This window comes from Anopheles maculipalpis, chromosome X, assembly GCF_943734695.1.
Source record: "Anopheles maculipalpis chromosome X, idAnoMacuDA_375_x, whole genome shotgun sequence".
NCBI lineage: Eukaryota > Metazoa > Arthropoda > Insecta > Diptera > Culicidae > Anopheles > Anopheles maculipalpis.
The window spans coordinates 1,921,249-1,943,727 of NC_064870.1; the positions used below are offsets into that span (position 1 = coordinate 1,921,249).

The 22,479-nt window shown below is 46.6% G+C and overlaps 4 protein-coding genes across 6 annotated transcripts in view; all 4 read right to left on the reverse strand.

Moving 5' to 3' along the window:
• The window catches only part of LOC126561148 (uncharacterized), a 506,370-nt gene that overhangs the window by 379,160 nt on the left and 104,731 nt on the right, over positions 1–22,479 (reverse strand). The gene's annotated exons all lie outside the window — the stretch shown is intronic.
• The window catches only part of LOC126567677 (dihydropyrimidine dehydrogenase [NADP(+)]), a 338,650-nt gene that overhangs the window by 263,023 nt on the left and 53,148 nt on the right, over positions 1–22,479 (reverse strand). The gene's annotated exons all lie outside the window — the stretch shown is intronic.
• LOC126559422 (transmembrane protein 41 homolog) overlaps positions 1–22,479 on the reverse strand; it is a 452,775-nt gene that overhangs the window by 158,049 nt on the left and 272,247 nt on the right. The gene's annotated exons all lie outside the window — the stretch shown is intronic.
• The window catches only part of LOC126559331 (neurogenic locus Notch protein), a 66,265-nt gene that overhangs the window by 11,002 nt on the left and 32,784 nt on the right, over positions 1–22,479 (reverse strand). For both annotated transcript variants that reach the window (XM_050215592.1, XM_050215515.1), the window contains exons 3-5: positions 14,292–14,563; positions 14,008–14,209; positions 7,194–7,327 (exon numbers count right to left, since the gene is read on the reverse strand). In XM_050215592.1, the coding sequence (XP_050071549.1) occupies positions 7,194–7,327; positions 14,008–14,209; positions 14,292–14,563 (608 nt within the window). The remainder of the gene's footprint in view (positions 1–7,193; positions 7,328–14,007; positions 14,210–14,291; positions 14,564–22,479) is intronic.

A 22,479-nucleotide genomic window follows, 5' to 3' on the forward strand; every position in this document is an offset into this window, starting at 1 on the left:
GTACTTGCCTGCTTTTCCAGTAAAGTGGGCTTATTTTGTCCTGAAAAGACATTGTACACAACGGTTCACACCGTCGCAGTAGTGTTGCAGGGGGTACGGGATCGTCGTCCCCCCGGTTGGTTCATAATTCGCCACAGTTTGGTGGCACGAACACGTTTGGCGAAGGGATCGCGTGCACGAATCATTTACTGTACACGGTGTTGGCTCCAGGGACGCGATTTGATTGCGAACAAGCAATTGAAGCGATAAAAAGAGAACCCAAAACAGAGAAGAAGAAAAAATCGTCTCAATTTTTTCCTTCCTTTTAGTTTTAACATCAAGAAACATCAGAGTGCGCTGCATTAAAATATTACGATCACGCATACGTTTGCGGGACCAGGTATAGCGAAAGCATAACACACATTCAAACGAAACATTATGAGGTGCGTGTGTGTATGTGTGTCTGTGAACACGCGCGCGCACACGCTTGCTGGAACCTGCCCAGATTCCGTACGAGCGAAGCAAAGAACCGTGCGGTAATGGTACGGCAAGTCGAAACGCAACAACACAATCCGTAAAGGACGGAGCACGGAAAGGTGGCAGCAACAACATATTACAAAGAGAAATGTTCCAACCGAACGACACCGCACGAGAGCAGCGAGCAGTTGTCTACTGCTCTACGCACCGGGCAGAAGGCATGCGTGCGCAGCAGCAGACCTGATGGTAAGCCGGAGCCACGGCAACCACCGAGCAACGAAAATAGAAACGAATAATCCATCCACAAAAGCGCCCATACAAAATATGCAGCCTGAAGCGTGTGGGGGGGAGGCCTACCATCCGCAACAACATCCATTCAGAAACCTCGATTCCACCCTGAATCCGCGTGCACACACACATAGATAGAAACCGACAAGATACACACTGGACGGTGTAGAACAGCTAGACGAGAACGAGAGGGACGAGAAGAAGGGTCAAGATGCAAGGTAAAGGCGGAGGTGAGGACTAGCAGCATCACAGGCCGCGACAGACACAGCCACCACAACAGCTTGTCTGCGTGGTTTGCAAGGGAACAACAGTTTCCCACGGTTTCATATCTTACTTCCTTCTCGTTCTACCTCGCAACATATCTTAGTATAAACTCTCTCGCTTGCTCCATTTTTTTTTCGCTTCAATTTTCCTTTACCGTTTCTCTCAATTTTTCTCTCCCTTTCTCTCTCTCTCTCTCACTCACACACACTCTTTTACTGGATTCCAGCATAAAGTAGCATATGATCGAAAGGAAGTGATCTTTTTTTTGGTACGTTCGTTTGAATATGTTTCTCACATAAATTCATCCCCTTTAACGAGAGAGAGAGAGAGAGAGAGAGAGAGAGAGAGAGAGAGAGAGAGAGAGAGAGAGAAAGAGAGCTAACGTGAGAGAGTTCACGAATTCGAGCACTCTCACAACAAAAGCTGAATTTTCGAGCACATTTTAACGGATGAACGGAAACGGGGGTTCATTACGAGAGAGTTCATTGCGTTCATTCTTGGGCTCAAGTTTGTGGTTTCGATTGGAAAAAAGGGAATATGAAGCCGAATTAAACCAGATTAACCATATTACCGGTGCCAAGAGAGCATACCGTCGTCCATGGCGTACTACACGCTCCGTCCTATGCTTCCCAGCTACTACTCCGGTGCACGTTCGTCCTCCGCAACCTTTCCCAGCGAGAGGATAACGATCCGCACCCAATCGAAGCGTACAAGATGGAAATTAATGATGACAGGCGTGCCAGGTTCCATTTTTAGGTTTATGTACAGGATATTGCAAAACCAAAACGAAAAAAAAGATACCGCTCAATGGAGACTTTTGCTGTTTCTTTTCCACTCTTGGTAGAGTTTTTTTTTTCGCTTAACCTTTCCCCCCCCCCTCCCCACCCTTCTTGCGCCGTGTGTGTATGAATTTGCGTACAATTATCGCTCGCCAAAGGCGACCCCGCCGTTAAACTGTATATTTTATAACGTTTGCCACAATCAAATCCAGTGCAAGCGCGAACATAGCAAGATATGAAAATGCAGCCTGTTTTTTAGCACCCTCCCCACCCATCCGTTCGCGGTTGTGGGCTCCGGGTGTTACGCAAAATCGGTATTTTTAACATTTATCTCCCGGGAGGTTTTTTTGCACTGCACCCTTAGTGGGTCACCATCGTTCAGCGCGAGGCGGTGTGTGTGTGTGTGTTTAAAATGCAAATCATGCTCCTGTGTGGTTGGTGCAACAACAAAGCAACATAAAAAAGGCGAAAATGTGAATCTTGCAGCTGCACGTTCAGATCTTTAGAGCAAAACAAAGAGAAGAGCCAACCCTGAAAGAGGATATAACACAACACCACTCACACAGATACAAGTGCACACAGGTCAGGCACATGTATCGCGGCGATCCTTTTGGTCCATTGCGTCCCTTCCTTTACATCCTTTTTCTCCATCGTTGGGTTAGGTTTTAGGCGGAAATATGACCCCGACCCAGCACTCTCGTTACCGTGACGTATCCTTTTTCCAGTTTGGTTTTTTTTTCCATTTGCACCTCACACAACTGTAGCGCGATAGCAGGTAAAAGGATCTACACAGAAAAGGGCAAGTTTTGGGAAAGCAAACATGCAAACAAAAGCCCAAAAATGCAGATGCACCCACACATACAGGAGACAACAGGGCAAAACTTACAGGAGATTCGGAGGATTTGTGTACTTTGTATGCACTTTTTGACAAGCTGTCTTGTGGTTGTGTGAGTGTCCTATCAAAGGGAGCTTCACAATTCGTCGACGAGTTCACAATTAGTAAGAATTAACTATTATCTTATCTTATTCACCCCCAAAAACTCAGTGATTTAAGAGGCGTTAAGGGAGGGGTTCGTCGCTTGCACAAGTCTTTCGTTGCTAAACAACGGGCAAAACTCACCAATAAATCAAAACTGGAAAGGAACCGGGAGGAAACATATCCCGAGGGTATTTTGTGTATGTATGTGTGTGCTGTGGTGTGCTGCATTGCTTCATACCCCAAAACCACTAGGCAGGATGTTGCAAATGTTGACCGGTGCCAAGGGGCGAGTAATCATTGCAATTACGTATTGCCCCGTATAAAATAAGATTGAATTTTGCGGTTCTGCGCTTAAACCTGACAATACCGACAAACACACATAGGACACACACATACAGTTAAGGTGATTGGGGAATCAGAAGTGGAAAGCGAGAAAGAGAGAGAGAGAGAGGAGGCACGTACACAGCGAGTAACATACATTAAAATGGAAAAATCACCAGTTTTTTTTTTAAGCCTTCAGGCGCGTCGTTTCGCGAACAAAAATCGTTAGGCCGTTGTGCGGTGCTCACGCGCTACCCAGGCTCGTTCTTTTCTGTTTAATGGCTGCACCATGACTTGAGCGCACGTTCCTCCGCAGGGCACACTAAACTAGAGCTGCAAGACGGCACACGGGTGGTGTGTAAAATGATAAATGGTGGTTTGCAGCGCCTCCTGCCATTGCTAGCCGACCCGTTGTTTTATGTGGTTTTATGCACCGCTCGTGACACCCGAAAGGGTTTTCCTCGTAACGAAAAAAAAAGCGAACCAGTAACGGACCCGGAAGTTACGCGCTTCTTCCTCATTTGAGGATTCTACTACTGTGCGGGAGTTGCTGCTTGACTTGTACTGAAGCAACAGAAATAAAACGGGAAGATAATCTCACCTCACTGTCGTGAGGCACGATAACGCTGCGAGCACTTGCGAGCCAAAAACGGTTTGAAACTTCCGACCTGGAGTACCAAGCAAGGAACCAATGTTCCTGGACGTAATGCAACAGAGCTGCAGCCACAGCCGAACGTTTCGATTGCGTTGAAGCTGTGCCAATCGATCAACTTCACCTCGGAACAAACATCCGGGCTCACCGGGGCTTAACCGATCGTATTTTCCAAACAACCGCCGGAAAAGACTCATAAAAGCGACCAAATTTTCCGACAAGTTAATGTTGCGTTGTTTTTAATAGGGTTAAGCCGCAAAAAAAAAAAACAAAGCCCACCGAGCATAGATGTCGCCACCACTTTTGTGTGAGTGTGTGTACTCCTCCGCCGGAGAGTTCCATCACGTACGGTGGCTCCACATCGTGGGACATCATTCGAAGAAAACTCGTCCGACACTAGACGAAGGAACCCGAGATTTCGATTTACCGCTCAACGTAGGAGCAGCAGCGGCAACACAGCCTGGGCGAAAGGGTTTTAAGGGAAAGAGAAAGAAAGCTGTATGGGTGTGTGTGTCTGTGTGTGTGTAAATGTGTTGAAGTGGTGAGTGAGCAATGCAGACCGGGATGAAACCACACTGGGAACCGAGCGATTATGGGACGCAAGAAAATGTTCGACTCAATCAGTCAGACCACCTTCTCCTCCTTACCTCAGACATTCCACCACCACTACCCCCTCCACAAGGGGTGGAACTGAACCGGGTGGTAATGGGTTGGGTGGTCAGTTTATGGAGATCGTCGGAGTCTGCGAGCTGGGAATGAAAGTCTCAACGCTCCAAGTCCTCAGGCCCTCCCCGAACATCCAATCGAACGACCGAAAATGATCATCATGCTGATGACGCTGGGGCGATGATGAAGATGGCTTGAAGTTGGAGCGAAACGTCTTCGTGATTACCCCCGGGCGATGGTGAGTTTTCGAGCGGATCTTTTTGCGAACTCCGCGGACAAACGAGCACCACAGAGCTCAAGCGAACGGAACGGCAATACATTTGCTGGGCGAAGCACGTGAAACAAAGCGCACCAGGCAAGAACGAACCGAACCGTCGATGAAAATCGTTCATTGCTTGCGCCACCTCGGTGAGAGAGGAAGGTTGGATCGGATGGGAGGGTGCGGATCAAGGCATAATGATTAAACGAGGAAAGAGGGAATGAAAATACAGTAAAAATACGACGGGAGAGGTCCCGCCGGATTACGAGGGATTGATGTTGTAAGGAAAACGAACACACACACTGACGAAGTGCTGCGAGTGTGGTGGTGTGTATTTTCTGGAGAGAAACATTCAAATCAAGACGCTATTAAAGGGGTGAAGAATTTTCGATGATGAAAATCTTACGAAAAGGCGAAGCAATCTTACTAGACCTTCAAGGGATTATTGTAAAATAACCTTTGGTCTTATCATGAGTTCAACAGAATGTCTGACCGACTGAATGCTACATGTACCCTGAAGTTAAGGATACCAGATTTAGGATAAGGATTCCACAATCGGCGTCATAATGGCAATCAGATACAACAACTTTTTCTTTTCTATTTATGAAGCAATCGCATTTTGAGTCAATAATCTTGGCCTGATGTCACTGATGACTCTTTCTACTGAGCATCGAAATATTTGATGGTCAGATAATGCCAAAACTATAACACTGAGGGCTATAAAAACACGTGAAGTTCCGATATGAATCCCACTATCCTCCAAATAGTTTCTTATAGTACGTCTAGAGTCTAGTATACTAAGCGCGGACTGGACTTCAATGCTCAGTGTGAAGTAGATTCGAGAATGTCTCGAATGTCTAAGGAGTGTACTTGGTTAGCGAGGACTTCTCCACAGAACTCTCTGCTTCAATTCGTACATTTTTTTTGGACTTCCCACTTTTTTTTGGATGAGTTCTAATGTTTTTAGCCACCATCAAGCCATCAAGCTTTGCTGGAGTATACAGCGGATATCAGCCGCAGTTGTACGCGACCTCTAGAGTTCTAGACATGATCTCCAGAGCGATCTCTTAGCTGTGCAGGCAGGCATCTATGGCCATACTGTTCAAAAGTGCATTTATCCCAAATTAAAATTTAGGACTCTTATTTTTAGATCCAATAAATTTTGATTAAGACTATTCACACACACACATAACCATGAAAAATTAAATCTTCTTCACAATGACACTTCTTGCAAGGCAGGTTGCTTTCGTATTTTCAAGACCTTCCTCTTCCCGATTTGATTGTTGATGGGGACAGGCCTTTTGATTGTTGGTGTTGATTGTTGATGTGAAAACGTCAGATTTGATTGTTGCTTTCTGTTGCTGCTGCTGCTGCTGCCTTCCCGCGGTTGACACGTTGACACGAACGACGTATGCTGGAAAGCTGAAGATACATTTTTGTTTCTTTTCCATCCCGAAACATTGTACACTACACACACACACACTGACGCACGCGCGCTCAACACGCAAGGTGCAGCCAAATGGTATCGGCTTTGTAAGCCAGCATCGCGGCATCAAGAAAGAACAAAATATTATTTGCACGACAAGCGATTCGAAACCGTCCCCCGTCCTATTCACCCCGATTTCGATCGGGGCGATGATGGATGATGATTTTGATGGGGTTGATTGTGCCGCCACCCCACACAGCCATCATCTGCAACAATTTAATGCAACGCGGCGCATTCTCATTGTTCACAATGTCTCCTCTCTCATTGCCGCAAAAACCACCCTCCCCTCGGGGACGATACAAAAGCCGCAAGAGAGTCGTATTTTGTGTTGAAAGCGGAGAAAAATGCGCACTTTAATTCGATTTCCATTTCAACCTGCTCGATTGGATTGTGGCACACACACACACAAAACGACACTTCATTTAAAGGAAGGAATAACGAAAAAAAAGCTACAAAATCAAGCAATCAACACATCTCTTCTCCTCCCAGGCAGACTCCACAGTGTGTCTGCAGAAAAGGTGAGAATGGGTCGGTTTTTAACAAAAAAAAAGCTGTCCATTTTTCGCTTCCTCTCAAAAGGAACCGCAACAACCACGCTTTTATATGCTCCACACACACACGCATGCGCACGCACACACTCACAGAATAATGCATGATCTGGCAGGCTAACAATGTAGGGCGCGCGCGTACGATCCGCGGCACAGGTGACGAGTGATGTGTGAGAATGGATTCACACTCGGCCCCAAACCCAGTACACGGAACTGCAATTTGAATGCAATTGAATGGGGGGGGGGGGGGGTGAGACACAAGCAAAATAGGAGCAAAAACACCGAGCAGCAGCACGCTTTTAATCGCAACAAATGAACCATCCATTCGCCATTTATGATTGATGTTATGTGTCCCGCCTTCCTCCAAGCGCGGTTGCTTTTTTTTATCTCATTCCCCGCCCGCTATTGCTACGGTATCTGCTGGCGAAGACATTTGTTTTTCTTCTCCTGGCACTACCAGCACCGCACAAGTTTGGATATGATTTCCTTACTTACCCGGAGGACATTTGCATTCGTAGGAGTACTTGGTCGATTGCTTGCAGGTGCCACCATTCTGGCAGGGTGACGGTGAGCATGGGATGTAGCCCGACTCGCAATTCTTCCCAGTGTAGCCCGGTTCGCACATGCATCTGGAAGGGAAAATTGAGGGAAAGAAAAAACATTGTAATGTCGTTAGCGTAGTTTGGAAGCAATAGAAGAGGAAGTAGCTGCCTTGTTAGCTACAGCAGGATAAACAAAATGAGAAGAAGATTATAGCAGCAGCAACTACATTCCAACAGGATGCCCAGTATGATAAAAGGGTCTTGGGACCCTAGTGCCCGGGAGATTTTTTCCAAAAGTCAAAGTTTGAAACTGACTCTTCTATAATTCAATCCTAGATCCTGGCATATGATGATGCCACAGACATCATACTGAACACACATAATAAACGATCGAGCAGAAGACAACAACCTTCAAGTTTAAGGTATTCTTTAAAGGCTTATTGTTTTAATTATTTCATTTTTTTATGAATATCCTTTCGCCATCATTTTTTTCTTGTGCAAAAAGATGCTTCACTCTGTTAGAAACTTTACGAGATCTTTTCCAGCAGGCATCACTAAGCAGTTGTAGTGCCTGATAAGTAAGTAAGCAAGTATTTGCCTTTTTTTTACATCTCCTTACCGCATAAAACCCACCTCCCACCCCCCCCCCCCCACCCCACCCCTCAGCTAATGGATAAGTATTCCAATCGTTACATCGATACAAAATTTTATCACGTCCAGCGTCCGGACACATACACGCAATTGCACGTCCCGCACAGCAAGAAAATGCCGCACCAAGCTCTGGGCACACAACCGATCTCGATCCAACCAAGCCCCAAAAGTGGGCAAAACGGAAGCGCTAAAAGGAAACTTGCTCGGGCAAGATGCACAACACACTCCGCTGTGCTGTTGTGTGCCGGTCAGCGAACGTGCAATCCGAAAGGATAGGAAAGAAATAAGAACGTGGCAGGAACGGCACGACTAAAGGGAAAAGGACGAAACCCGCTTCTTTTGCCCTTTTTTGGACGCACTGAAATCACTCCATGAAAGGATTGGAAAATGCGTGCTAAAAATGGTATGTTCAGCCGGGGCAAAGAGAAAGAAAGAGAGAGATGGGGGGGGGGGGGGGTATGCGAGGTGGTTTGGCAACAGTATGTTGTCAACCAGCATCACAACAAAAACGCGCACCGTCCGAAGGGACGGCTTGACCATTGCAAACCGCAAATGAGCAGCAGCAGCAGTGAGTGTGTGGTTGCATTGAAGTGTTTTCTTTATTTATTTCATTTTCTTTTTTTCTATATTTCCTTTCGACGTCTTGTTTTTTTTGTGCAAATAGATGCTTCACTCTGTTAGAGACGTTTGTTCCCATTTTTGGTGCAGAAAAATGCTTCCCTATTCCCCGATGCGCGAGCGCGAAACGAACGATTGCAACGGGAGACTAAGCGACGAACCTGCATTGCAATACGAAACGCTCGTTTGCTTTACCGGCACTGGATGAGGTAGTGAACAGAATTAATCAGCAAACTGAAGCTGAATTAGGAAACTTGCGATACGCTGCGTATGTGAAGTGGCGTGCGGTGATACAGCGACGATAAGGGTAAAGAAAACTCGCAAGAGAAAGAATAGGAGGAGGCAAAAAAATTTCCATTCTCGAGTATTAAACTATAAGAATTGAACAAAATACTTTGTAAAAAAGAAATAAAATACAATTTAACAAAAGAAGACCTGAATCGCTGTCTTTCTTCAATCATTTTTGTTTTGTTTCTTTATGTTTCTCTAAGGCAGATTGTTTAGCAAAGCAAATAATATAAGTGCTTTCTTTGAACGTTTGCAAACAAAACTTAAATAACCCACATTTCTGGTGCTATCCTCTAACACGTTTTGAATGAAAAATTCTTCGTAAGCAGTGCCACAATTTGGGCAAGGAATTGTTTGTTTCTTTTTCTCAACCCCTTTCATTCGATTATTTACCGAAAAAAAAACGGTGCAACAATACAGCACACACAAAAAAAAAGTCACCCCGTCATCAGAAAAGCATTTCATCAGCACGGCGTTGGATGAAGCGTTTTTTTTTTAGGTTAAAGTTTACGCAAAATGTGCTAGAAAGAATTAAACGCATACCATTTAAAAAAAATGTTTATTTTTGTAACCCGTTTTTCAACTCTCAAGGTGGGAAAGTTCTTCGAAACTTTTTCAAAAATATTTACCAAGGACAGCCGCAAAGTTTTTACAAGAATTTTTAAGTATCTCTCTCTCCACAAAAATGCTACCATAATTGAAAACTTCTACCACTAAAAAAGGCCGAAATAGAGAGAGCTCTGTTTTTCAATTCAAAATTTTTAAAAACGAAAATAAAAACACACTCAATGCTCAGCCGAAATTATGACTGCCGGAACGTTGTGCTTCTAATAAAAAAAAAAATTGTTGACACCAGCAAGGAAAAACATAAACGTTGGAGATTTTTTGTTTACCTTTTGGGCATTACAAAAACGCAAAAATAATATTTAAGGGAAACAGTTTTGCCCACTCGAAAGCAGTACGGCGTTTTGTAAATATTTGGAGCAACTAACGAAAAAAAAAACCAAGTCATCGTAGGCGGAGGCGGTTTCGGTTTTCTACCGGGCGGGTTTTGTTTAGTAACCTCGCAGCCTATGCACTTGATTTTGTGCGTACGTTGTCGCTTTTATTTTGGAGCGGTCGGATGTTGAGGTCAGCATTGGTTCGGTCAAAAAGGCAAAATGATTCCGACCTACACCGCGCATTATAATTAGGTTAGTTCGAAGGTCTAAAAGGACGAAGAATAGAGATGGAGGACTATGGAGAACTCATTGCAACAGTCCTCCAAATTCTCCAGAAGAAAGTCAACTGTAGTATTATTTCATTGGTACCACGCTTTAGCCGAAACAGAGGCTACGGATAGAGAAAATTGGAAACGTTACACAGTCTCTTTCTCTGTCTTCACTATATCGCACCCTTCTCTCTCTCTGTGAGTGTGTATTATTGTTTTTCCAGACGCAGACCCAGACCCACCACACACGCAAGCACTTTTTCCACCGTATTGTTACGTCGACAAACAATATTATTTTTCAAACATCAAACATATCGTGCAAGAGCGTTCGCCAGCGTCTGGGCGGAAGACATCAGCACATCATAAACTCACACACGCGCACACTCCTACCCAACCATTCCGGAATGGTAACCTCGTAACGAAAGTGAGTTTCCCAGACCCTGCCGCCATGTTGGGTGGAAATTTGTACACCGATTTGTACATTTCTTCGTGCATTTCGTTCCCGATTTAGGAAGTTGGAACTGCCAAATGCAGCGATGCAGCAGTAGCGACGTCAACTTCACGCGGTAGCGAAGCTCTTGTCGGACATACGAGCACGAATTGTCCGGCCTAACGTATGACGTTAGTGTAACGTATTGATTAATTCGTTACAAGAGGGGGGGGGGGGGAAGGTGGAGGAGGGCGCTATGTGACAGTAGACGGAGGCAAAGAGAGTTACCTGGGTGGGGAGGGTTTCTCACGCGCACCAAGAAGAAGTGGTGGTGACGGATGTCTATTTTTGGGGAGTCGAAGTAATTGTATCTTGAGTGTGTGGTCTTGGTGTTTCCAGGTAGGTGGGGAGAGCGTTCAAGATGCTGAAGTGTACTTGTGGACCGTGCCACGCTATATGTACAGCCAAAAACAAAAACCTTCGTACAGGTTTGCGCACATGGAGCTATACGTTGGATCACCTTCAAACGTTGTGCTGCTGAGAAATCACAAACATAACAAATCGTTGGGGAGAAAAAACTTAACTCCAACGTGTAAGAAACCAGCGCTCGAACTCGGTAGTCAATTTGAGACGTTTGCGTCCTCGCAAAGACATCCTCCATAGTTCCCGACGGTACTGCCCTTTCTCTCTCTGTATCTGTCTCTCCGTCTCTGTCTCGATACTAATTGCACGGTATAATTTCCAACGCCACCGGACACCGGACATGTGTTCCCCGATTCGGTCGCTGAAGGATGTCAGCATCTTACCGGTGCCTGAGTGCAGATTGAAAGGTAAATTGCAGGGTTTCGGGAATCTGCAATCACGGCACCAACGTGTATTGTGTGCGCCGAAGCGAACCTCTGAGCAAGAGAATTGCAAAACGCTACATCTAGAGATCCTGGAGTTTGGTTTAGCTTCTCCCAGTGTCGGTGGAGTTGGGACCATTAGAGACACTGCCTGTCTGTCAACCCCTCCGCATCCAGAAAGAGGCTCTGGGTCATGCGTATCATCCTCCAAAAGGAAGGAGGGAAGAGCGAAGAGACCGTTGGTCCATACCATCCACACACCTATTGCCCGGATACGTGAAAGCGTCATCGAATGTTTGGCTACAGCGAAGAAAACTCTCTCACAGAAAAGGTACCTCTTCGCCTTGATTGACAACTTCCCAAACATGCTTGGGAACAATTCCGATCGAAAACGCAGGAAGAAAGCTAATAAAACACCACTGTACAGTCCTCCCCGTTTTAGGCTCGGTGTGTGGCTCTTCCCCCCAAAAAAAAAAACCCAAACAAAAAAGTACAAAGTTGTGCTCAGATAAACGGGCTACTAACAACACAGCTAGACGAGCGCAACACACGCACCCATATACATACGACCTCCCTTCAAATGCTAGACTCTCCACGAAGGGTAATGTTGTGGAGAATGCCATCATCATCATGATCATGAAGCATCGGCATCATCACCTTTCACCGTGATTTTGTTGCTTCAAAGACGATGACGACTCGACGTCAACGGACGCCTCCGACCAATGTGAAGTGGTGCCACAAGAGAACAATCTCGCTCTCGCTTCCTCGATCTATCTTTCTGTAGTTTTTTTTTTTTTTTTGCTTCCAAATCTCAATCTTTTCCTTCGCCTTACGTACGTCATCATACAGGCTGGGTACAGCGCGCAGCTGGGAAGAATTGTTGGAGGAAGCTGCGCGAGGCGCATCGCGTTCGGTATCTGCCGTACGCACGAAGCGATCGAGTGAACGATCGAACGAGTAGCCGGCCTAAGAGCACTCCATTCGGGTGTATACGCTTAAATTGCCTGGGACGCCCGGCAGCTGCTCTTCAACCAGCGCCCGAACCCGGGGTGCTGGTCAATGAACTGCAGAATGGAGTTATGAATCTACTTCTACCGAAAGTGCTGAATTCTTGGTGGAGGGAGCAAACCCCACCACCGTATATAGTGTACCTACACAGACTTACAGTGCCAAAACACATCCTAGAATACAATGGGTTCCAAGCGGTTTACAACCTGTAACCTGAACTGACAAAAGATGGCATCCAATTATAACCACTAAACACCGTGACGCGCTCTAGGACGCCATATTACACTAAATTATTAAAAACAATCTTCCACACCAACCAAATTAGCACTAGATGTTGCTGCTGCTGCTACTGCTGCTGCTGCTGCATTGACGTACAACGTTCCCAGCGGGCCAGCTGGGATTTTTTTTATGGGTGGTGGTGGTCGTTTTTAAAATATTTATTACCATTAGAGAGCTTCACCACCGCTATGAAGTGATAATATAACTCCAGCCGAGGCGGAAAGTAGAGCGAGTTCTCCACCATCTACTAGCCTCACCGTCAGAGCCTTCCCCAATAAAACATAATATAAAAATAAACGCAATAAAACAGAAGAATGCGCCGGTCGTGCAATAAAAATAAATATGCTGGAGCAGGATGACGGTGGGCGCGCTACTGCTGGCAGCGCACCCTAGCGGTTCACGCGGAAACCGGCTCCTCGGAACCGGTAGCAGTGGATAATAGCACCATCACCACCAGCCATTGCTTTACGCCAGTGAGATAAAAATTATTTCACAATCACAGCACGCTCTCGCCCTCCATCAGTACACACTCGGCTCGACTGGTACGAAATTAGCGAAATAGCCCTTCAGGGCACCTGTTGGCGCTGTCCACCTGCTCTCGTTCTCGCGGTGCTGCTACTGCACCGGTTTTTCCCGCATGCAAATGTCTACCGGATTGAAATTGATTACAGAGAGCAGCCAAGTGTTCTAATTCCGCACACTCGCTGCCGGTTAGCTGCGAAGTCAACAAGGCTTTGGGGATGATAATTGCATCGCTGCAAAGCCTTCGTCACAGTTTCGCAAGGGAAGCGAGAACGCAATGATGCCTCACTTTTCTGGTTCCCATTGGAAACAACATCATAACCGAAAGCGATGGTGTAGACGATGCAAAAATATACAGCCCCATCCACAACCATCAGGGTGAACTAATTAGAGTACGCACACATTAAAAGCCGAACCATTCGGTTCAACGATCCACGGTTTGAGGTTTGTGGAACCGGGATGAGACGAGCCAATTGGTGGGGTTGCATGGAAAACATTCTTTTCCATTAGCCAGCAGCGCACCCGCGGAGTATAGCTTCTCGCAGCTGGTGTAGAGAGGCAGCCAAGCCAAAACCCTCCGACAACCATCTGGTGTCTGAGAGGGAAAATGAAGAGCAACGGAAAAGCACACACCGGTGTGCCGAGATTTCATCCCGACCAGTGACGGAATTCACTCTCTTCAATTCCGTTTTGGCGTTTGCTAATTAGTATCAGTCGAGGAACCAAACTTAATCGGACGAGTTTGGAGCTTGAACCACATCGAGATGTTTCTAGGTTGCGGTGTGCTTGCGCTGGAGATGTAAGCTTATTGGATATGAATTCTCTTGACTCATCTGTATCGTCCATGGAACTCAAAGGAACCAAGACTGAACCAACGATCCTACACAATGTTTGCAAAACCGTAAGAGACACTTACTGATAAGAACCGTGCGTGTTGACGCACTTGCCATTATTTTCGCACGGATTCTTCAGACACTCGTCGATATCGTCCGCACAGAACATCCCGCGGAAGCCTTTCGGACAGATACATTTCACGTGGCCGTTCGGGGAAAGCGTACAGGTGCCACCGTTCCGACACGGTGAAGAAGCGCACAGATTCTGCTTGTCACAGTGTTTGCCTGGAAAATGAAAGAAAAACAAATGAATCAATATGGCCTCAGTACACCGCAGATAGTCCGCGTGTTGCCACGGTTGCCTTACCCGAGTAGCCAGTCGCACAGATGCAGGTGTAATCGTCCAGCGTCTTTAGCTTGCAGTTGCCACCGTTGTTGCACGGTGACGAATCGCACGCATTCTTCACCGGGATCTCGCACAGGCTCGCGGTGTAGCCGATCGGACAACGGCACGAAAACGATGGTATGCCGTCGCGGAAGGTCGTCTCGCAGTTGCCACCATTCTGGCAGCGGGGACCGGCCGCCGTGTGGCACGGATTCGGAAAGTCGCAGAAATCTCCAGTGTAGCGTGACGTACAGCTGCAGGAGAGGGGAAAAAATTGAAAAAGAACGAATTTAGTCACTCATTTACTCGGTCTGCGGTTGGATATAGAGAGGGATATTTAGTTTGCAAGTGCCAGATACATAAACTACGAAACTTTACGACTTTCGCCCATTCTCACTCGCTCGTTTCAAGCGGGCCGATTAATTATTATTATGCGTGCAGCACAGGGCGCCACGACACGGGTAAGAAATCTTCTGGGAGAAAACAAAAAGATATCCCACGGGGCGACGGCCAGCGCGACCACACACGTCGGGAAGGTATCAGCGCCATCACGGTAGGGTTTAAACGATTTTTCGGAATCTTTAACTCCCAATGACGGTGGAGCTTTCGAAACGGTTGGGTTGAAATTCTGAGGCCTTGGTTTTATCGCCCAGCGCTTCATAATGCTTTTGCCCAGGTTTCCTCACAACGCCACGTACTTTCACATTGACTATAGACATCATACCAGCTCGGGATGCATCACCACAGCTAGGATAGATGCTGCGCAACAGTTCCCAAACTCTGCTCCACGGTTTGAGGAGCAGAGACAACATCTAATAGTGCTAGTTCTAACTACCAAGCCACACCAGCAGTTATGAACGTAATTAAACGTACTTTGCTGGCACTTGAACCGTACAGCAAGTGGACGAATTTCTGACGCACTAAGCCGTCGCGTCACGCAACGCGTGCAGAGTGAAAGTTGCTCCCGCAGCGGTTCCAAGACACCAGCCGAGATACATCCCCCGATGTCGCATTTGGGAAAACGAAAATTAGCAAATCGCGTTCGGACAAGTCGCGCTATAATAGTGCCGCGCGAGAAACAAAAACAGGGTGACGGGTGCTGTGCTCACCCCGTTTGCCCAGAGTGCCCAATTACACGAGGGCCGAGCAATCGTCTTTCACCATCGCACACCGTGGGAGTGTTGCTGGCGAGCGCCCAGACCCCTAAAAACTCGCGTGAGAACTGACCGGGCGGGAATAAATTGCACAATCCCTCCCGGACTCGGTGGAGGATGCTGTTGCTTGCACAAAAGCTTGACAGGTACGTTGATGGCTCGCAGAACGCCGATCTGATCGAAGTTCTGCTTCCGCGACGTAAACCAACACCGGGATGAAGAATGATCGGTTCGGTTCTAATCGAGCGGGGCGAATTGCACCAAGAACGTCCATTGTTAGTGCCCTCCTCGCCCCACAGCATCAGACATTCGGAGAGCATCCAATTGCTCCAGCAGCGCTCACTGACTTTGTCTCCACGCTCTGGTGCAGGTGATTTGGTTTTTGTCTCATCTCCTAGAGGAATGGGATGTTCTCAGGATCACACACAGAGCAAAACCATCACCCCAAGCAGGTCAGAATGGGGCGATTCGATTCGCTGACTAATCGAAAAGCAACCTACGGGATGGCGAGAACCCATTAGCACTGCAGGTAGCCGGGGTTCCCGAAGCTGTTGATCACGACAGCGATCATCTAAGCCAATCCATCCGCGGTCGGCTAGGGACGGGGACGCGAGTGCCCGTATGCCTATTCGGCATTATATTTCCCATAGAGACTTTGTCCGTCGCTATTCTACACATCATTGCACCACACAAAGGTGAAGAGCGCGCGCGCGCGCGAGCGCACATGCGGATCTACCCTACCTCAGAAACCACCAACCAACAGCGAACGTGCTGTTCATTACATTTTCCTCTTATTTTCCTCCCTCTCTCCTCAAATTAACTCCCCACGCGGATGTGAGGTGTTCTGATGCGCGGAAGGTAGAAACATAAAAATCTTCCTGCGCAGCTTCGCGGTTTCGATACGGTCCCGATTCCTGGGGGCTCGCGTTGGGTGGTACAGAAATGAACAACAAAGCAAAACAAGAGCGAACTATGTTTGTGCTGCTATTAGCCACTGCGGGTGGCGATACACCCTAGACTTCTGGAACCTTTACACTGGGAATGGGTGAGAATGTCGATAGCAATAGGAGTAGCCCGCGTAGATAAGTACCTTCCCGAATGGCGATGACATCCACCAAGGAAGCCGCAATATTGGGAAGTACACAACAACAGCAAAGAAGCGATCAGATGAGGAAAAACGAAATGTCGCCAATACCTCTAGCAGCGTGATGGGAGATTCTCCCTATTCCTTAAGACAGCAGCGCAACAGGTACTATAACTCCTGCCTACAACACACTCCAAACCAAAAAAAAAAAAGCATGCATCAACTTCGACACGTCATCTCGCTTCCTCTTTCGCGGCGCTCGTTCCAACGGACCCCTGCATCGAAGGGTTTCTCTGCATCCGCTTGCCCTCTGCTACAGAACGAAATAGTCCTCTTTGTGGTTGCGGTTTCTTTTTGCGATTTCCATTTTCCTGCCAATATGCTTGATCGTCGTTCACCAGTTTTTTTGTTTTTTCGAAACGGTTGTCATTCAATATCGGTGGGATAGGCAGACCCGTGACGTCCAGCATTTTTCAAAAGGGCTGGACCGGACCATGTTTGCTAAAATAACAACTCTTGGACCTGTGGCCTTCGAAATCTAGAACTTTGGAGAGCAGGAACTCAGCGGAGTTTCAAAAATAGACGGCTTCCAAAGTGAGTTAGACGTGCGCCATCTTTAACTTGCGCGGCTGGACGCACGAGGACATGATGCACATGTGTGCGACACATTTTCCGAAAACTGAATGATTTAATCAAAATCTTTTGGTGGGGGGGGGGGGAACAAGAACCATCGCCAATGCTTACTGTACTCGAGCAACATGTGTCGTCGCTGGTACGTTCATATCCACGGGGAAGATGATCTTCCGCGAACATAAAACTAATTTTATTGCTTTTCCGGTTGGATGCCATTGGTGTGGTTGGGCAAAGGGGAGGGCCACCCCACCATCGTACACGCGCCTACTATGGGAAAGTATGATATTTGGAAACCTTTTTTCTTGCAGCTTGTTGTATATTTTGGACGGTTGTTGTCGTTTCTTCCCTGATCCTTAAACACACGTTTGGGCTCTGAGCTCTCCACTCATTTGTAACATTTGCACAAGGCATTTCATTAATTAAACGAAATGATTAACGCGCGTTGCTATGCGGCTTTATACTCTTTCGTCTCTTCTTAAGCCCGCATCTCCAAAACTGCTCGGCTAGAGGAAACCCCGAGAGTACTTGGGCCTGTCGCGTTGCCGACGATCATCGCATCATCACCAACGCCAAATGCCGGATCGATCGGAACCAATTTCAATCAGAGTCAGTGACGAAGCAACAATGCGAACAGCGCCAACATGGATGAAAACGTTGGTGGTGAGCCGTGGTCCTGTACTCGGCTAAAATGAGTTGGAACGAACACTTCTCCAACGGCTTGAGAGGCGTAATACGATATCCCGTTTGTTTTTTTTTTATTTTTGCGCTTGATGCTGAACCTTCCCAACGAGCTATCGAATTTAACCTGGTGTCTGGTGAAAGGTGAAGAACTTTATTTCTATTTAGTCAACATCCCACAGGAAGCATCCAAGGAAGCATGGCTGACCGGACGGGGCAAAGGGCTACTCATCTAGCCCTTGAGTCCGGGGCGATGCACGGATTCGGTAGCGTTGGTGGTAACAATAATACGCCCCGAAGAGAGGTGAGATCTCGTTCGGTAGCTTAGCGAGGCCCGTGGCCGTGTAGGTGAGATATCTGGACATCCTCCTTAACACCACTTATCAGACGCTCGCTATCAGCCGGTGGCTGCCGATCAACGCCACCGTAACCTTCGTAGGCGGACCCTAACACTCTTGCCAGTCTTTGCTGACAGTCCCCTGACAGAGTGGGCGCAAGCGATGGTAATTAAAGTACCAGAGAGCGCTCCAACTCCTGAACGTCTAGTTACTGAGCGCAGCCGTCTTAACAAGTGAGACCGAGCGAGAACCGGTTTCACCAGAGCACTCTACGGCTTCTTTTTTTCATAGTCCACTAACAAGCAGCACTTCTTGTCCGGATACATAGCCTAAAAATCCCCTTTTCTGGATGATCCTCCGTGGCCTGCCAACAGCAGCCCGCTTGCGATGGTGGGCATGTGATAGCAATTAAAGTTGCCTATGCGCTCCTAGTACAATCTCCGGATCTCTTCCAGATTGCTCGAAAGCAATCGAGCAACGACAAAAACAAGGGGTTAATATTTTAAGAGACTACAATGATTATAAGAAAACGATATTTCATGGACACGGGATAGTTCCACAACTCCGCAAGTTGCAGTTTTGTTCTTCCCGAATGTAATCCGACCCCCAGAAAGTCGACCCGGCAGGGCTCAACAGGAATCCCCCTTTTTTTTTTTGGCAGAAACCCTCCCCCGAAACCTTCACAACGATTTGACAGGGTTTGTCGTCGCCGAAAAGTGATCAAATTACCCAATCTATCTCTCGCTATCGTGCGAAAAGAAGAAGCAGGGGACGACTTCCTTTCACCAAGCAAAATCCCAAAAAATCCAGTGCAGCGACAAGCGAAGACAGCTATAAACGGTCATCTGAAATACAAAAAAAAGGGTAAAAACCCTTCGCAAGAACGCTGGAAGCAACAGGGTGTGGGGGTCAATATCCGCTTGGATCTTTTAACCTCTGCCTATCGGAATATTGGCTCCAGCCTAACAGGCTTCACATATTTTCATACGCGACCCCTGACAAACCAAAAGACCTGCGGCGTTTAATTTTTAGCGACGCGAAATTTGGTGACTTTATTGCACATCGCTAACTATTTTTTATCGTTTTATTTATCTTGCATTAATTGCTGTGAATCGATGGACAAAAGCTCGTTGGCCGTTTACGATCCTTACCACCCCCCCCCCACCCCCCAAACACCGCCTTCTTTCGGATCTTACCTGCATATTGCCGGATGCAGATTTTTATAGGCGACAAACGGTGCCTGAAAATGGCTGCTTTGATGCACGCTTGTAACGATGCATTTGTCTCCCTTGATGCGATGAAAACGTAAAAGCGCGCACATTAAAATCAGTCAAACTTCAAATCGGTGTTTACTGCCCGCGGGATGGCTGGCTATGGGTGCTTTTTTTATGGCAAAAGTTTGCCAACACAAACACACACACACAAGAGCTTTACAATCTTAATAACCTTGAAAGTGTGTTCTACGGAATTTCTTCTCGTTGAAAGATGTTCTTGGTGAACATTTAATGATGTGTCCAGCTCTTGGCGGATAATGTGCCCTGGACACACAAAACCAAGCCGAGCGAGATCGAAACGCATTATCAACGCATGCAAAGCTGAACTTGCAACGGCAAGATGATGTGGTTTTATTAATTTATATCTTCTCCTCACTCGCTTCCCGGTGTCCGGTTTTATGATCTTCGCCAAAGCTCTCCAATAAGAGTCCCTCCGCGACAGAACGCCAAATTTCGTTACCGCGACGACACGCGGTACATCACGCGGGGTTATTTTTATATGAGCGATTCAGCAACACAAACCTCTACGACGATTGTCACCCGGCGTAAAAAGGTCTTTAACACTATCTTAAGCCGTTAAGTGCAACCCCCAAGCACCGCCCGGCCGGAGGTCGATGGCCCAAAAAAAAAATCCCAAACCACACCGATGGGAGGATTGCTTTACCAGCAGCTCTTTTAGCGGTCGAAACGAAGCAACAAACAACAACATTTAAGGCGTTAAACCTGCTCGAAAAATCTCAATTCTCCCTTTATGGCAATTTTCATCTTGTTCATTCTTCTTCAGGTTGCCGCTTCCGCCTTCCTCTTAACCATACCGCCAAAAACAGATTGTGGAATTATTACCGTCGAAGGAAAACACATTGTCCCAACGATTAGGATTGCTCTGCGCAGAACACATTTACGACACACACCACAGCCAACCAGCAAACGGGCAGGATCGGTTTATCAGATTGGGTTTTTGTTTTTATTGCTGCTTATAAAAAAAACATTTGGACTTTCATTTCGCGCTGGTATTAATGGTGGTGGATCATAGAAAAAAATTTACAAAAAAATAAAAATCTTTAATATAACAATACAATAATTGATCGAACTAAATAGAAAACAAAAAGCAATGAAAGAACAGAACTTTAAAACACATTAGCACACGGCGAGTAATGTTTCCGAGTCAAATTAAAATAACAAACAAGCAAACAAAACAAAAACTACATCGCAAAACTATTTCCGAACCTGCTAAATATTTAAAATTGCTTAACATTTTTCAGATAGCAGCGCCGTACTCTTTGCCCTCCACCCCTTTTTCTGCCCATCTTACCATTAAGCATCTTTCCATATATTTCACTCACATTTTCTTCCCCATTCTTTGCTTTTAAATTCCTCACCCCTCGACCTCAACGGCCTCGTACCTCGACAGTCCGGTGGCCGAGTGTCGTTGCTAAGAGGTGCTAATCTATGCCATTAAGATGCTATCGGTCTGGGCAACCGTCAGGTTTGTTGAAATTCGCTAGCATCGTTCGCCCACCGTTTATCGGCAAAAAGGTTAAGAAAGTGTTGGTGGGACAGAGCGAGAGAGTGAGAGAGACAGACCGGTGGACTGGTCCGGAAGAACAGAACAATTTCGAACGTAAACCGTTGCCATAATTTTCAACCCACACTAGCTACTGGCGCATTGGCAACATTTGGCTAAACAATATTAACAAATTGAAAAGCTCCGAAGGAAGCCTCTTACCCTACGCACGCACACGAAGATATGTATCAATATGCGAACGATTTGCGTGGCTGGAATTCGATCAGTGGTAAAAAGGGAAAATTGTTTCTTCCCCTCTAAAACTTCGAACGAACGAACGGGAAATGATGAATCCCTTTTCGTTTTCTTTGTTTCTATTTGTTTGTGCTACCAGAAAACGAAACCCACCAACGTTACTGAGCGGGCAGGCGAGCATGATGGTGAGCTTCGACGAGGAAAGGAAAAATAGAACCCGATCCAGACGAAATATTGGCGTTGGCGGGCACAAGAAAATGTGAATCTGAAGCCTCTCTCACACAGGATCTGGGAGAGAAAAAGGGGGATCAAACGTATGGAGGGAGAGCAGGGGAAAAAGGCACATAAATAGAAACACAGTTGCCGATCTATCATCATCTTCATCAACTCTTTGGCAGGAAACTGTTTCAAAGAGAGTGAAAGATCGAGAGACAAAGAGCGAAATACGATCCTCGGAGGCAGAAGCATTCGGAGCATAAAATAGCATAATTAAGTAATTTAATTTATATGACTATGTGTGCGTGTTGCATTCAAGCATACTGATTTTCCCACCTCACATTTTTTCCACCTTCTTTCATCTAAATTCTGCCACGCCAAGGCGCGGAGGCGAACGATTTTTCCTCTCTTCACACACGTCACACACGGAAACGACCAAGGGGAGAGATCACGAGGGAGGGAGACCTCACACGAGAGATTGAATGTCACCTTTTTGGTCCAGCTGCTGGTAATAGCAATTTTTATATCCTCGAAAGTATAGATAACGACTAGAAATGCAACTTGAAACAAAAAACTGCTTGGCCCGGTACTTGTTTCGCAAGAACTTTACCTCACATTTAGACCCTTTTATGGGACATCAACCAACAGAGGCCACACAAACACACCGTTATCACGTTGCCTGATGCCCCAAGGGAACGCAAACAAAAAAAAAAACGGAATTGCAAACGCTCAGATTCTGCAGGCAGCAAAAGACGTCGCTAGCAAGCGACGAACCCTGCCTAATAAGGAAGCATGCCGTCTGTGCGCTGACAACGCTCTAACGAATGCGCTTGTGCGCGGTATCGAACAGTTTTTGCGCACATAATGTCCACTTAGAAGCTCGCGGGGGTAGAACGTGTGGGTGGGACTCGCCTGCGTTTTGAAGAAATCCCTTGGGAAGAACCGAGCCGCACAACAAGTCTTTTGATTCGCTTGGCATCAATGATGAAGGAGCTCATGTGGGAACACAGAGAGAGAGAGAGAGAGAGAGAGAG